Source organism: Nyctereutes procyonoides, unplaced genomic scaffold, assembly GCF_905146905.1.
Source record: "Nyctereutes procyonoides isolate TBG_1078 unplaced genomic scaffold, NYPRO_anot_genome, whole genome shotgun sequence".
NCBI lineage: Eukaryota > Metazoa > Chordata > Mammalia > Carnivora > Canidae > Nyctereutes > Nyctereutes procyonoides.
The window spans coordinates 72,989,009-73,005,116 of NW_026575146.1; the positions used below are offsets into that span (position 1 = coordinate 72,989,009).

At 52.8% G+C, this 16,108-nt stretch overlaps 2 protein-coding genes across 9 annotated transcripts; one reads left to right on the forward strand and one right to left on the reverse strand.

Moving 5' to 3' along the window:
- Positions 1–2,411: 2,411 nt before the first annotated feature.
- On the reverse strand, positions 2,412–9,894 carry BCL2L12 (BCL2 like 12). 3 transcript variants are annotated; one of them, XM_055310014.1, is made up of 7 exons: positions 9,768–9,884; positions 9,017–9,131; positions 8,664–8,806; positions 7,296–7,382; positions 7,109–7,200; positions 5,085–5,372; positions 2,412–2,632 (listed from the first exon to the last, which is right to left on the reverse strand). In XM_055310014.1, exons 2-7 carry the CDS (start codon positions 9,121–9,123, stop codon positions 2,582–2,584), a joined length of 768 nt encoding a protein of 255 aa, XP_055165989.1. In that variant the 5' UTR covers positions 9,124–9,131; positions 9,768–9,884; the 3' UTR covers positions 2,412–2,581. The 3 variants fall into 3 exon arrangements, with proteins under 3 accessions (XP_055165989.1, XP_055165992.1, XP_055165991.1); XM_055310017.1 differs by having other exon boundaries at positions 9,017–9,660; positions 9,768–9,831; XM_055310016.1 differs by lacking the exon at positions 2,412–2,632 and adding an exon at positions 2,641–4,944 and having other exon boundaries at positions 9,768–9,894.
- Positions 9,895–9,965: 71 nt separating this feature from the next.
- Positions 9,966–15,835, forward strand: IRF3 (interferon regulatory factor 3). Of its 6 annotated transcripts, none has more exons than XM_055310007.1 (8): positions 9,966–10,209; positions 11,023–11,200; positions 11,866–12,037; positions 12,123–12,193; positions 13,078–13,270; positions 13,369–13,749; positions 14,986–15,101; positions 15,582–15,835. In XM_055310007.1, exons 2-8 carry the CDS (start codon positions 11,036–11,038, stop codon positions 15,765–15,767), a joined length of 1,284 nt encoding a protein of 427 aa, XP_055165982.1. In that variant the 5' UTR covers positions 9,966–10,209; positions 11,023–11,035; the 3' UTR covers positions 15,768–15,835. The 6 variants fall into 6 exon arrangements, with proteins under 6 accessions (XP_055165982.1, XP_055165981.1, XP_055165979.1 ...); XM_055310006.1 differs by having other exon boundaries at positions 11,028–11,200; XM_055310004.1 differs by having other exon boundaries at positions 9,966–10,205.
- The last annotated feature ends 273 nt before the right edge of the window (positions 15,836–16,108 follow it).

The following is a 16,108-nucleotide window of genomic DNA, read 5'->3' on the forward strand; positions in this document are numbered from 1 at the left end:
TGGTGCCAGCAAAGTAACAATGCACTCTAAATGACATATGTGGCTCATATTTTATTTCTATTGGTCAGCACTGCTTTAGGTCATAGATGGGAGTGGACAAAATCACTATGGGGTTGGTGTGATTACAAGAAGGCACGCAGATCTAGGAGGTTCTTGACTTGGGTCAGGCTGAAAATTCAGGCTTCCTGAAGGGGACAGGAGAAATTTACACCTTTCCCTCAACCACAACTCAGTCCTTCCTTCAGTTAAGAATGTGGGCAACAGGGATCCCTGGGTGGCGCAGCGGTTTGGTGCCTGCCTTTGGCCCAGGGCGCGATCCTGGAGACCCGGGATCAAATCCCACATCGGGCTCCCGGTGCATGGAGCCTGCTTGTGTCTCTGCCTCTCTCTCTGTGTGTGACTATCATAAATAATTAAAAAAAAAAAAAGAATGTGGGCAACACATCAAAGTAGAATTGGTTCCTGTGGCCTGGTCTGCAACATAACTTACAGTGCTTGGATATCACATGAATTGTTGCAGATACTCATATGGTGAGCACAATTCTAAGATGGCCTTCAGGACTTCTGCCCCTGGCATGATATACCAAGGTGTAGGCTGACTCACATGACAAAAGAGATGGATGTCACTCCTTTGGCAAGGCTACCTTATATGGTGAGGGTAAGAGATCTTGCAGATGTAATTAAGGCCCCAAATCAGATCACCTTAATTAAAACGAAGATTATCCTGGGGAGGCCCGACTTAACTAGATAGAAGCCCTTTATTTATTTATTTATTTTTAAAGATTTTATTTATTTATTTATTTTTAAATTTTTATTTATTTATGATAGTCACACACAGAGAGAAAGAGAGGCAGAGACATAGGCAGAGGGAGAAGCAGGCTCCATGCACCGGGAGCCCGACGTGGGACTTGATCCCGGGTCTCCAGGATCGCGCCCTGGGCCAAAGGCAGGCACTAAACCACTGCGCCACCCAGGGATCCCCAAGATTTTATTTATTTATTCATGAGAGAGACAGAGAGAGACAAAAGAGAGTGAGAGAGGCAGAGACACAGGCAGAGGGAGAAGCAGGCTCCATGTAGGGAGCCTGATGTGGGACTCGATCCCGGGACTCCAGGATCACGCCCTGGGCCGAAGGCAGGTGCTAAACTGCTGAGACACCCAGGGATCCCTGAAGCCCTTTATTTATTTACTGATTTATTATTTTATTATTTTTTAAGTAAACTCCACTCCCAACATGGAGCTTGAACTTACAACCAGTTCCGAGATCGAGTCACATGTTCTACTAACTGAGCCAGCCAGGAGCCCCACATGGAAGCCCTTTGAGAGGGGCCTTTGTGGGACACCTGAGTGGCTTAGTCGGTTAAACATCAGCCTTCTGCTCAGTCATGATCCCGAGGTCCTGGAATCGAGCCCCGCATCAGGCTCTGTGCTCAAAGGGTTGCCTGTTTCACCCTCTCCCTTTGCAGCTCCCCCTGCTTGTGCTCTTTCAACTAAATAAATAAAATCTTCAAAGAAAAACAATGGAATCATCCCTAAAAGTACAAATATGCCAAGAAATGTGGCACTAAGTAGTTTGAGGAAAGGATGCTTATTTGCAGTATGAGAGCTAAAGTAAGAAGGCAGAGTGTCAAAAAAAAAAAAAGGCAGAGTGTCATCTTCCTCAATCTTAGCTGAAAAGGTACACGTTGGGTGAGTGAAATCTTTTGCTGCTCTGAGCATCTGCATGCCTACCAACAACCACAAAATAATGGTCAGTGTTAACATGGGGACTGGGAAAAAATTTCAGCGAATAGGCAAATTCACAAATATGGAATCCGTGAATAATGACGATCAACCGTTAAGTGGCTTCCTTTGTAATCCTGTGCCTCTCATTTTATATGTTTACAAACATAATTTTGTGAAGGGGGCTATAGCCCTAAAAAGGTGACTACCCCTCGGTCTAAATATAGAGGAGTAGCCAGCCAAAAAGGTTTCAGAAGGAGCAGCAGGAGGAGAAAAACGAGAAGAGCATGGTGTTCTGAATGCCCTGTGTAGGAAGGTCATTGCTTTCTTCTGGAGCTGGCTGGAAAGACCTCAGGACCATCAACACAGGAGAGGCTGGAATAAATAAATCATGCAACAGGTGAGAAAAATGTGATTAGCTGAAATTGTATCTACAGATATCCTCAAGTATGCTGTATGTTCAGGAGACAGGCACTTGATAAATCATAATAGAGTTTATCTCAACTCTAGCAGGAACCAGCTGAGCTCCATTTGACTTAACAGAAAGAGTGCTCCAAATAAATATTTCTAGAGTGAATGAACTGGCTCTTTCCTCACTTTGTAAATCAGAAAGAAAGAGAGAGAGAGAGAGAGATCTGAGCCAAATCTCCTACTTAGAACTTTAGTTCTCGAGAGAAAGGAGAAACAAATACTTGAAAAAGTTTTTAATATGAAAAAATTTTAAACAATTTCTTTTTGGCAAACACAGGGAGGGCAGCCACCACCCCACAACCCTGAGTAGAGAAAGGAAGGCCTGGAAAAGCACACAAAGAATGTAGAGACATGAGGTCTAATCTTGTAGCGGCTTCAGAGGAAGATCTCAGTCCAGGGGTAAGTTCAAGTCCACAGGTGAAATGGCCAGGATGCCCTCCTGGAAGGGAAAAGTGGAAGAGCTTGTGAGCGCTCACAGTAAGAGCCTATCCTCCATTCGCAGTGGCATCTCCACCAGCCCAGTGAGAGCAGAGACAGGGGAGGCAGACAGGGATGGGGTGGGAGGATGAAGATCCAAAGAAAGAATCAGAGTCCCACGAGTGGATGGGGCCAGAGTCCTGGTAAAAGGGAGGAAAGACAAAGCTCCAGGGTGGAGGGCAGAGCACCAGTGGCAGGTAGACAGAGAGACAGGGAAGAGAGATCCAGAGAAAGGGAACAGGGTCCTGGGGTTTTAAGGATGCAAAGCTCTGCTGGTGCTGTGTCAAAGTCTTGATCCCAATCCTCTGCATGGGGGACCCTTCATCCATCTCCATAAAATCGGGATAATATCCAATCCCATAAGGTGGTTGTGGGATTTAAATGGAATTATTCCACTTAAGTCCTTGGAAATGCACGTGGTCGAAAAGAAAAACAATTTCACCAATAAACAAGCTTCTGCACAGAGCTCCAGACACGTCGTCTATCCACTGTCCCCTCCTCATCTCCCTTTGGGGTCTGAAGGGCATCTCTCCCCTAACTGGACCATTTCCAATCATCTCTGACTCTTCTTCAAACGTGCTCCCCCTGCTCCTCACTCCTATCTCAGGGAGCACCAGATGCGGCCCTGCAGGTGCTCAGGCCAGCATCCTTGACTCCTGTCTTCCCCTCATCGGCACTCATAAATAGCACTCGTAATCCACTCCATAAGCGAAATCTGTCAACTCTACCTCTAAATTAACTGGAGGACTCCTCCACCGCCTCCACCGTGGTGTGATCCACCCTTATCTCCCTCCCTGAACCAGAGCGGACACCTCCTCCCAACTCCCCACTTCCGCCTCGCCCGCTAGTGTTCCCCCATGCGGCCGCTAGAGCGCGCAAGTCAACACCTAAGTCAGCCCACTTTGCCGGGGACGCAGAGAGTAGAGCTAGTCTAGGGACTCCAGGCCCGTTCAAAGTCCAAGTTCTCACTTTCACAATGTCCCACGCGATCTGGCCGGCCGCCCTTCCTGACCTCATCTCTCGCCCCCTCCCCTTCGCTTACCCTGCTTCAGCCCTACTGGCCTTCACTCTGCTCCTCAAACACACCTGGCCAGCTCCTGCCAGCCTGTGAAGCAACACTCACAACCTGAGAGCACCAAATCCCCACAGCAACCAGGCAGGGAAGTGAACAGTCCCCGTTGGGCTGGGGGAGACCGGTGCTCAGCTAGCTGGGGATGTTGCCAAGGTCACACTGTCAGTACTCTGGAGCCCAATCAAGCTCTGAGCCTGGCACTGGATTTAAAGCAGTGAGCAAGGAGTGCCTGGGTGGCTCAGAGTGGTTAAGCGTATGCCTTAGGCTCAGGTACTGGAGTCCTGGGATGGAGCCCTGCAACAGGTTCCCTGCTCCGTGGGGAGTCTGCTTCTCCCTCTGTCCCCTCATCCCCACTTGTATACACACACTCTCTCTAATAAAATCTTTAAAAAGGGGGTGGGGCACCTGAGTGGCTCAGCTGGTTAAGTGTCTGCCTTCAGCTCAGGTCATGATCCCAGGGTCCTGGAATTGAGCCCTGTGTTGGGCTCCCTGCTCAGTAGGGAGCCTGCTTCTCCCTCTCCCTCTGCTGCTCCCCCTGCGTTTGTGCTCTCATGTGCTCTCTCTCCCTCTCTCTAACTCTCTAACTTGTGCTCTCTCCCTCAGATAAATAAATGACAGATAAATAAAGCAATGAGCGAGCTTGGTAAGACTCCCTGGTCTTGTGAAACTGATAGGTCAGGGGCAAGAGAACATGCAAAAAAACCCAAAAAGAAGTAAGTAAAGCAGGTCAATCCTACCATCTGATAGAAGCTGTGTATTAGAAGGTGCAGAGTATTATGGAAGGAAGTAAAGCGATGAAGAGGGAAAAGGAGTGGGTGGGAGGGTACGAGGTGGCTGCGGTTTTATATGGGGACAGGGGAGGTCTCACTGGGAGTGACACCGGAATGGAGCAGAGGAACCGAGGCAGGGGGATACCTGGGCAAGCGCATTCTGGCAGGCAGTGTCAGAGAAGCAGACAGGCACAAGATAACTATGCAAATGACCACAGGATGCCAAGGACTTACAGAGATGATTCCATTTTAATCTTTACAATAACCCTTTGAGATGGGTACTTCTCCTCTTCCCTCTTGACTGATAAGGAAACAGAGGCCCAGGAAGAGGTCTCACTTGATTCCCACTCATAACTGTCAGTATCCACCAGAATGGTTTAAGCCAGGCATAGGGTCTGCACCGATTACCTACTGGTGTACAGTAGGTGCTCACTAAACACAGAAAGGATGAATGGTAGGGCTAGGAGAACACGCATCATGTCTGAAAAGAAGCCAAAGACGCCACCCCCCTACCACACAGGCACAAGTTACAACTGGATAAAGGGAGGCCCAGAGAAGCTTTGGCAGCTCACCCAGCCCCCGTGTGCCTGGATCCAGGGCCCGAAGCTGTGCACGTGCTCCACGCTGAGTCCGGCCAGGGTGCCCCCCAGCCCAGCCACGCGGCGGCTCAGCTCCATGGCCAGGGCCAGGCGGGCCAGGGGCTCCGGGGAAGGCGGTGGAGGCCCTGGGCAGGGTAAGGAGGGGCGTGGACGGCTGGGCAGAGGGCTCTCCTCCCGGCTAGAGAACAGCTCCACTAGGCGGGCGAAGGAGCTGGCGGAGAGGCGGGCCAGCTTCCCACGCAGGGCGGGGTCCGAGGCCAGCTGGGGGTGAGGAAGACAAGAGGGTGGGTCGGCCACGCCCCCGCGGCCAGCCAATCGGGGGCTAGGAGGCGGGGCTTTCTGGTAGAACCGTTTCGACACTGATGCTCAGAGCCACGCCCCATCCATCACATCAGCCAATCATAAACCAGACTCTGGTCTCCGCCAAACTATTCCTAGGGCAGGGCGAGAAGTTAAGGGAAGGCCTCGACAGCCAACGAGGGCTATGCTCTACTTAGCCGAGTTCTAAACTACTGATCTTATAGCCACGGCCCCTACGGGTTCCCCGAGAGCCCCAGAGGTCAGGCTCCTGCCTACAACAACCTCGCCTTCCACTCTACTATTAATATTATAGGATCAGACACTTTGTCCAAGCTCCTGAGCCCATCGAATTCCAGGACCAAGTCATCATCATAAGCCAGATTAATTTCCCCCCACATTATAGGGCATGCCCCCATACAGTTAAGCAGGGCTTCAGATTCTAGACAGCCCTCTGGAAACCAACCCCCCTCTCACCACCATGCATGCAGTCCCTAATTCCTCAACTGGTCCTAAGGAGTTTCCCAGGTCACGTTTTTTTTTTGGGTGGCCACACCCCCAATCTTTAAACCACGCCCCTCTTACGGGGAATGTAAGCCCCTGTTTAAGGGACTACCCTAACCAGAATTCTGTCCCTCAACCTATAGCGGAGAAGCTTAGCACTCTGACTCCATACTGCTTCTATTTCCCTTACTGCTGGGACCAATAGCTTAGAAACTTCTGCTTAGCCCCGCACATAGGCATATTACTGCGAAGACTCGCAAAAACTGCTATTCTACCCAAAATCCACCTCGCCGGAGGATATAAAGGAGTACTTACAGAAATAACTAACTATGCTCTGTTTAAGATTTTTTTTTAAAAAGATTTTATTTATTTCTTCATGAGAGACAGAGACACAGGCAGAGGGAGAAGCAGGTTTCATGCAGGAGGCCTGACGTGGGATTCCATCCCGGGTCTCTAGGATAATGCCCTAGGCCGAAGGGGGCGCTAAACCGCTGAGCCACCTGGCCTGCCCCTGTTTAAGATTTACAGGAACGACATGACCTGTACACAAAGATCAACTGACCAAGGAGGGGGTGCCTGGCTGTTTCGGTGGGTTAAGCGTCTGCCTTCCACTCCTGGACCTGGGATCCAGGCTTGCTGGGAGCTTCCTGCCCATCAGGGACTCCGCTTCTCCCTCTCTCTCTGCCCTTCCCTCCCTGCTCAGGCTGTCTCTGACTCTCTCAAATAAATAAATAAAATCTTTTTAAAAAAATAAATAAATAAATGAAACCTCTTTAAAAAACTGACCAAAGACAAAAGAAGTTACACAATCTTCCCCTGTTGCCTACAGACTGTCAGGAACCTTTGTGACTCCAACTACCTCCCCTTTCCCCCGCATTCCTAACATAAAAGAAACGCCAATCTCATGCTGGGGCAGATGGTTCTTTGGGACAGTAGTCGTCTGCCATCTCCTCAGTGTGCTGGCTTTCCAGATAAAATCACTTTCCTTACCCCAACATCTTGCCTCTTGACTTACTGACCCGTGGTGCTGCAAGCAGAGTGAGCTTGGAGCCCCTCACAAACCCTTCATAGAAGCCGAGTCCCACCGTCTCCTCACCTGACCATCTAATGAGAATGCAGACCCAGGTTCTGATCCCAGAGCTCAACCATCCCGCAATCCCTATCCCAGCTAAGGGATGGAACAGACTGCCCGGTACCTTCTGGTTGATGACTTCAGCCTCTTCCTCCAGCAAGGCCACCAGCTTCCGCAGTAGGGCTTCCTTTTCTGTGAGGGGGGGACCCTGTAACTCTGGGGGTTAGGGATGCAGGAGAGAATTCAGCTGGAGGCAGAACCCTGCCAACCCTTCCACCCTCACCCTTCTCCGGGGCCCCTCTGTATCTCACCTGGGCTAGGTGGGGATCTCAGCTGCTCTTGGACCAGTTGTTCCAGCCGCTGGGCCACCAGAGCATAGAAATCGGAAGTGGCTGGGCCTGGAGTGAAAAGAGCCAGTGATGGGTCTCTGGGACATCAGAAACCTATGGATTCTCTTCTTGTCCCAACCATCTTGCCAGGGAGCACTGATTTCCATTTCCTAATGGGGTAAACTGAGGCCCAGTGAGTGCACTTGCCAAAGGGCTTTGTACTTCCCATTTTATTGTGTTGCCCAAACTAGACTTAGAATGTTAGAGGTGAACTAGACCTTGAAAGAATATTCTAGGGCAGCCCCAGTGGCTCAGCAGTTTAGTGCTGCCTTCAGCCCAGGGCGTGATCCTGGAGACCCGGGATCAAGTCCCACGTCAGGCTCCCTTCATGGAGCCTGCTTCTCCGTCTGCCTGTGTCTCTCCCTCTCTCTGTGTGTATGTCTCTCATGAATAAATAAATAAAATCTTAAAAAAAAAAAAAAAAAGAATATCCTATCCAAGAAAGGCAAACACAGGGCACCCCAGCTACTACCACACTATCCCTTGCTATTCTCAGGCCTCATCAATTGATCACAGAACTTTCCTCCCCGCTGTGAAATCCTTTTCTTTTCAAGCTAGCACTCCCAGTAGCCATTCCTAGTCTATGGAGGCTTACATAGGACTTTTTGGTTACTCTCAGTTCCTTTTGGTTACTCTTAATGGAATCCAACAACACCCCCTCCCACTCTCACATGCACACATAGGCACACAATGCTACTTTACTTCTGAGGAAGCATAGGAGCAAAAAAGAAATTGAATTTCCCTGAGTTGTGTAACCGAACAGCCAGGGATCCGTGACCGAAAACCAGGTCTCCTGCCTCCCTAGGATGATGGGGGGATACTAGTGGCAATAAAGTCCTAGAAGTAGGGAAGCATGCACAGGAGGAGAGATAAGCAGAAAAGGACAAAGCCCCCTGAAGCCAGCTCACAGAACTGAGAGACAACAATAACTGGGGGTGGAGGTGGGGGATCAGAGAGTGGTGAGGGGAGTCCTCACCCTAGCTCCTGTCTTAGCTGAGTGATCTTGGACTAGCTCCTTCTCCTTTCTATGCTTTAAGAATCAAAGCTTGTGGGGACGTCTGGGTGGCTCAGTGGTCGAGCATCTGCCTTTGGCTCAGGCCTTGATCCCGGAGTTCCAGGATCGAGTCCTGCATTGGGCTCCCCACAGGGAGCCTGCTTCTCCCTCTGCCTGTATCTCTGCCTCTCTCTGTGTGCCTCTCATGAATAAATAAATAAAATCTTAAAAAAAAAAAAAAAAGATTCAAAGTTTTGGCCCTGCCGGTGTCCAGGTGATCTAGGAAAATCTCTTACCAGGCTCTGAAACATAGCATGGGCGGAGGGGCAAGGAGCAAGGCCGAGGGGACACAGGGGGGTCTGCTCCTCGCCCCAGGGGACAGGGAAGACATCTTCGAAGACGGCTCAGGAAATCTGTTGGCTCCTCCTGGGCAGGACTCCTGGGGAAGGGGACCTCAGAGAATGACTGCAGAGGCCCCTTGCAAGCAGTCCCTTTTTCCTCCCACTGAGGGCCTGTCACTGCAACCCCAGGGACAAGGATAAAGGGCCAGATATAAAAGAGGGGAACGCAGACAGAGACCAGGTACAAAAGTTAGAGAGGGCCCCACCCCAAATGCAGGCCCCAGCGGAAAGAAGGCAGCTCCTCTTACCTGGGTGGGGTAGGGCTGGGGGACCCAGCAGCCTCACCTCGCCTAAAGAAGGCAGCTAGGACTCTCAGCGTGTCCTCCCGGAGCCCCAGGTCTTCTGAGCCTGCCATGGGGGCACCTGTGAAAAAGGGAGCTGGGGGATGGGCTCCAGGGTTGAACTGAAGTGGAGGATTGGTGCCCAAATGCCTAGTCCCTGAATAAGAAGGGCTCCAGGACCCACGAATTCCCGAAGGAAGAAGGGGCTGAGAGTCTCAACTCCTAAATCCTTTAGGGGAGTTAGGGTCTGGGGACCCAGACTCTTGAGTTCTCAGAGGGAGAAGAGCGATGAGGCCGAAGACTCCTTGATCCTTGGAGAGGAAGAGGCTTAGGGACCCGGGTTCCTGGGGTCAAAAGACTGGGGGCTGGACTCTGAAGATTTTTTGGAGAAGGGGACTGGAGGATCTGAATTGTTGAGTCTGAGAAAGAACGGAACTTGGGGCAACGACTTCTGGTTTCTGGAGGCAGAACGCCAAGCCGCTCTTGCTCTTAGAGAATCAGGAACTACGAATCCCAGCAGGTTTCATGGCAAACCTTCCCCTCGGTCCGCACTTGTGCGCCGCGCAGCCTCCTTGGGAAGTGTAGTTCCATTATCTGACCCACGCTGGAATCTTGGGGACCCGGGGTGCATAGATGTCTAGGAAGCGGGACTGAGGTGCCCGCTCCTAGACCCGTCCTTTTCCCTTCTCGCCCCAGCCTGCACAAAAGCCCAGCTTACCTGGGGCCGGGGAGCCGCCGGCCCCCTCTCCTTCACCGAACTTGAGTAAACTTTTATTAGTGCAACTTTCCCGCGCCTGCGCACTGGGCCGGGTTGGTGTCAGCCCCGTAGTGGGAGGGGCGGAGCGCTGCATACCCATCTAATTTGCATGTGGCGTTCCCAGCATGCCTTTGGCCGGAAGACCTATAAAGGGCATAGCGAGGGGCTGGGGAGAGAACCCGGGGCGTCCGGGTTCTTGGTGCCGCCTCTTTGGCTCTGGAGTCTTGTCAACCAATCGCAGATAAAGTTGTTTTTGTTTTATGAAATCGATAGAAAAGAAAACCCTCTTTCTCTGAAGCTCAGCTGACGGGAAGTAGGGTGTGCAGCTGCAAGTTCGAGAGTTACCGGACCCCAAAGGCAGGGGCGGGTTCTAGCACCCTGAGCGCCCCGACCCTCTACGTAGGTAACTGGGAAGATCTGGGGAATTGGTGGCGCCCGGGGCGGGAAACGCGAGACGTGCTGGGTCTGCCCTGAGAGTCTAGAGGAGCAAGGTGTACTCTAGGGAAGGTGAAGCAGAGTTCGAGTAAAAGTGAAGCTATGGCCGCTGCCGGAGGTCGGCTGTGAAATAAAAAGTAGTAGCGGGGGCGGGGGGGGGGTGAGGCGTCTGCATTGGGGCATCTAAGGGAGAGAAGAGCAGACTCTGAAGATGGGAGGCAGTCCACTCTATAGAGTATGTGTGTGGGGGGGTGCCCTAGAGGAAGGAAGCTGTTTGGGAGGAAGGATGGTGGATGGAGGGTCCACCGTGGAAATGGGTGAGGGGCTCTTCTGTAGGAGTCCGCAACACAGATAAGTGCGGGAGGTAGAGATCTACAAGGAAATAACGTCTGCCCTGAAACAACCAGGGGAGTCTCTACCTTGGAAGCGGAGGTGACTGCCTTAGGTGATGTGGGGGAGGGGAGAGGAGGAGAGGGTTTACAACGAAGAGGGAAGAATCTACACTGGCGGAGTTGGGGAGGTAGAGGAGGAGGCTCAGGAGGAGGTGGGGAAAGACGGGGCGTCTCAAATGGATTGGAGGGGAAGTCCTCGTTGAATTGGGGGACTGTCTGGAGGTGAAAAGAGGAGTTGTCTTGTTTTATACCCCAGGAAAATATAAGTGAGGGACGCTGCACCGCCGCCCCATGAGAGGAAGGTCTGGGAGCGGAACCCTCGCGGGTGGGGGCGGGGGCGGTGGGCGGGTAGCTAAGAGGCCATCCGCGCCCACGAACTGCCCTCTAAGCGCAGGCCGGACCATGGGAACCCCAAAACCGCGGATCCTGCCCTGGCTGGTGTCACAGCTGGACCTAGGGCAGCTGGAGGGGGTGGCCTGGCTGGACGAGCGCCGCACGCGCTTTCGCATCCCTTGGAAGCATGGCTTGCGGCAGGATGCCCAGCAGGAGGACTTCGGCATCTTCCAGGTGCGAGAGCTTCGTGCCGCCGGGAACCCTGAGCTAACCTACCTGAGGGGTGGATTCCCAGGGGGCGGAGCCGAGAGGGAGGGGTTAGCCTGCGTAGGGTTGGCCCGCGCTGACGCTGGCAGGTGGAGGTGAATGGAGTTAGGACGGGACTGGGCAGGGTTAGGAGGATCAGCGGACGGATGTCGCAAGGCGGGCAGGGCTGGAACGGCCAGGTTCCGGAAAAAGAACCGGAAAAGCGGGGTTAGAACTCGAGAGAAATGCAAACTGGGGATTGAGGGCTCGCAGAGGGCGGGGCTTTGGGTCGTACTATTCTGAGGGCGGGTTTCGGAACCTTCGAGGCGAGACCTGGCCCCAAAGTTGAGGTGATTTCCCACCAAATTCGGATACACCAGTGGTGGTAACCCGAGTTCGAGTACGAGGGGGCGGGGCCATTACAACCTGTCCTGGGGCAGGTTGCTGGCAGAGTTAGACGCCCAGTAGGACCTGGAAGGTTGGCTTAGAAAGCAAAGTTTTTGAATAGGTGAAGGGGGGGGGGGCGCTTACGATGCAGAGTCCAAGAATTTGGGGATGGATCCTTGTCAAGTTAGAACGTGCCAGGGGAGAGCGCCCTTGGGCCGGGGTCTTAGTCATCCTTCTCACCATCCTGGTACCTACTGGATCCCCAGGCGTGGGCCGAGGTCAGCGGTGCCTACACTCCTGGAAAGGATAAACCTGATCTGCCCACCTGGAAGAGGAATTTCCGATCTGCCCTGAACCGGAAGGAGGAGTTGCGTGTAGCTGAGGACCGGAGCAAAGACCCCCACGACCCACACAAGGTCTATGAGTTTGTGATCTCAGGTGTGCCAGAAGTGGGGCTCCACGTGGAGGGATGGGATTTTGAGCATCCCCAACACTCTGCTCCACTCACCACCTTCCCTGGCAGGAGCTGGGAACTTGCCTGAGTTGGACACCTTTCCAGACACCAATGGGAGATACAGTACCTCGGATACCCAGGCAAGAATGCACCCCATCCTTCCTGCCCTCAGGATGACCCATCTCCTGTGTCCCCACAGCCTTGTTCAGGTTTCTTCTCCTCCCCCTGGACCATCACATCAAATCCTCCTCCTGAGCCTCCATCCTATCCCCTGTGGGCTGTCCACCCACCCATCTAGAGCTGACCCTGTCCCTCTCCTGCTCATAGCGAGCCCTTCCATGGACGCTTCCAGCGTCTCAGGAAAAAATGCAGAGCTTTCACCAAGGCATTTAGGGCCCTAATACACCTTTCTAGGATTTCACAGTTTCTCTTGCTATGTAGAGTACCATCAGCCTCCTGGGAACCCAGAACCACCCTATCCTTGGTCTTGCTGACGTCCATGCCAGGACAGGTCCCCTGTGAAATAGTGTCTAGCCTTCTCTGCCCAGGTCTTGCTTGCCCAGGGCCAGGTCCTTGGGCTGGAACTAGCTGTTCCCCTTGGGCCAACGGTAGCATCCATCATATACCAGAGCATATATTTTGTCATCTGTGCCCATGCTTGTCTACCTACCTCCTATCCCCCACCTCCATGCCAGCCCCAACTGGAAGCCCCCCCCCCCCTTTTTTAAAGATTTTATTTATTCATGAGAGACACAGAGAGACAGACAGAGACCAAGACAAAGGCAGAGGGAGAAGCAGGTTTCATGCAGGGAGCCAATGTGGGACTCGATCCCGGGACTCCAGGGTCACGCCCTGGGCTGAAGGCAGATGCCAAACCACTGAGCCACCCAGGGATCCCCCTGGAAGCCCCTTGAGGGCAGAGCTCAGATCTGACTCGTCTCTGGGTCCCAAGGCCTGGTCCACATGAAGTCTCCAGAAAAGGCTACGGAAATGCCCAGATCCTTTTCTTTTTGCTTCTCTCCAGGAAGACACATTAGAGGAGTTACTGGGTGACATGGTCTTGACCCCATTCCCAGATGAGGGGCCCTCGAGCCTGGTGGTGGTCCCAGAGCAAACCCCTCCACTCTTGCTGAGCCCCACCATAGACCTTCCCACTCCCTGCCCAAACTCAGAGCCCCCTGAAAACCCGCTGAAGCGGCTCTTGGTGCCTGATGAAGGTGAGTGGCAGCTCTGGGGTGGGAAGTGCTGAGGTGACAGGGCCCCTTATGCCCTCTCAATCTCACTCCCTCTTCATGTCACTTCTGCCACTGCCCAGAGTGGGAGTTCGAGGTGACTGCCTTCTATCGGGGCCGCCAAGTCTTCCAGCAGACAGTCTCCTGCCCAAGGGGCCTGCGGCTGGTGGCAGCAGAAGGAGGGGACACGATGCTGCCTGGACAGCCAATAATACTGCCAGACCCCGGAGTGTTGGTAACAGACAAGACCGTGATGGGCTATGTGAGGCGTGTACTGAGCTGCTTGGGTGGGGGACTAGCTCTGTGGAGGGCAGGACAGCAGCTCTGGGCACGGAGGCTGGGGCACTGCCACACATACTGGGCCCTGGGCGAGGAGCTTCTCCCTGACAGCAGTCCCAGGCCCGGCGGCGAGGTCCCCAAGGATGAAGATGGAGACCTATTCGACCTGAGGCCCTTCGTGTCAGGTGAGGAGGCAAAGCCTTAGCTCTGCTGTAGAAAGAGCTCTGCTGTAGAAAGACCATCTGCTGGTCATGGTGGTTAAGAACTCTGGGGTCTGGGAGTGCCTGGGTGGCTCAGTCGATGAACCATCTGACTCTTGATATCAGCTCGGGTCATGACCTCAGGGTCACAAGATCAAGCCGAGTCTGGCTCTGCACGGGGTGTGGAGCCTGCTTAAGGTTCTCTCTCTGCCTCTGCCCCTGGTCCCCACTCTCCTTACATCCTCCTCTCTCTAAAAACAAAAAAATTTTCAAACCTCCAAACCCCAGAGTTTTTTTTTTTTTTAAGATTTTATTTATTTATTCATGAGAGACACACAGAGAGAGGCAGAGACACAGGCAGAGGGAGAAGCAGGCTCCATGCAGGGAGCTTGATGCAGAACCCAATCCCAGGACTCCAGGATCACACCCTGGGCTGAAGGCAGGCACTAAACCACTGAGCCACCCAGAGATCCCCCAAGCCCCTGAGTTCTAATTCAGACCCTGCTGCTCTGCTTGTGCTATAACCTGGGGCAAGAGATGGACTGCTCTGAGTCTGTCAGAGGACTGTCTCCTCTGCTAGAGCTGGTAGGAGGCACAGGGCCCAGTGCACAGAAGGTGCTCAAGGAATTAACTGCCATCGTCCTCATTATTACCAGTTAGTAGGGTGGATAGACAGATGCAGGACAGAGAAGTCCTTTAGGGCTTTGTTATCCAGTAAATATCTCTGCAGGGATGGAAATGCTCTGGAGTTGAACTGTCCGGTGTGGTATCCACCAGCCACGTGTGGCTATTGAGTACTTAGGCCAATGCAACTGAGGAAGAGAGTTTGAACTTTTATTTGATTTTAATTAATTACCATTTATTTATTTTTTAATTAATTACCATTTAAATGGAAATCGCCACAGTGGCTAGTGGCCACTATCAGGAGATTGTGGCCTTAGGGGGTTAAAGAGCAGAAACTGCCAACTACCTTGTATTCCAGAATCAGGGGACATTCTTGTAGGGAGTGTACTCCTATCCCAAATGGTGGGGAGGGGAGGGGGGAAACATTTAAGATTATGCCAGGACTTTTCCTAGATCAGCAGCCATCTGGTCGAGGTGTTGTAGGCATGTTGGGCTTCTGGTCAAGGAAGAAGGTGAGGCTGTTAGTCACGTTTGGGGGCAGGGAGGGGCAGGGGGAGGGTCCTCTTCCCATGCCTGACTAGGATCTCGGACCCCCAGATCTGATTGCCTTCATCAAAGGAAGCCGACACTCACCACGCTACACCCTCTGGTTCTGTGTGGGGGAGCCATGGCCCCAAGACCAGCCGTGGACCAAGAAGCTGGTGATGCTCAAGGTGCAGCATTTCTGGGCTCCTGGAGCTAAGGGGTGGATCTTAACAAAGGGAAGAGAAACTACAATTCCCAGAAGCCCCTCTGGGGAACTACAACTTCCAAGAGTCTTTGCAACCACCAGTTCCTCATCCCCAGGAGCTTCTGGGTGTCCTTCTCATGGCCCCTCACCCCCAAAACCTGTTTTGAACTCTCAAAACCATGTGGAAGTCAGTGGAATACAAGTCCTAGCAGCCTCTTTAAGGAACTACAGCTCTTAAGGGGTCCTTCTGACCACAGCTGCTGAGTGGAATCTCTACATTCCAGGAACCCCTCCAGCATCTCAGCCCTAGTAAACTTCCCAGGCCTCCCATGGGGGAAGTTACAGAGAAAACAATAATTCCCAGCAGCCCTAGGCCTAATGGTTATTCCTGGTTTATGGTGGGGGCTGCTGGAAGTTGTAGTCCACTCAACCCCACCTTATTTCTGCCCCCCACCTCCTGTAGGTTGTTCCCACGTGCCTTAGGGCCCTGCTGGAAATGGCACGGTTAGAGGGCGCTTCCTCCCTGGAGAACACTGTGGACCTGCACATTTCCAACAGCTACCCACTCACTCTCACCTCGGACCAGTACAAGGCGTACCTCCAGGACCTGGTTGAGGACATGGATTTCTGGGTCACTGGGGAGGTCTGACCCCTTCTCACCGGTGCTGCCCTCTTGTGCCTTCACCCTGGCCAATAAACTGTTTCTTGCCACTGTTACCACTTGTGTGCCTGGTGTTAGGGGTTATAGCTAGGTCCAGGCTAGCCCTGATGTGGGCTAGGCATTATTCCTTGGCAAGCAACCCACAACCCAGATGCTTACAGCATGAGGACCAGACACTGCAGGGAGCCGCTGATACCTGTCACCTCCTGACCTCCTTCCAGGGGCCTGGTGAGGAGGGGACAGTCACCCCCATTTTACAGACCAAGACACTGATGCTTAGAGAAGAGCAAAGGTATAAAGCAAGACAGGAGACGCAAGATGGGTTAGAA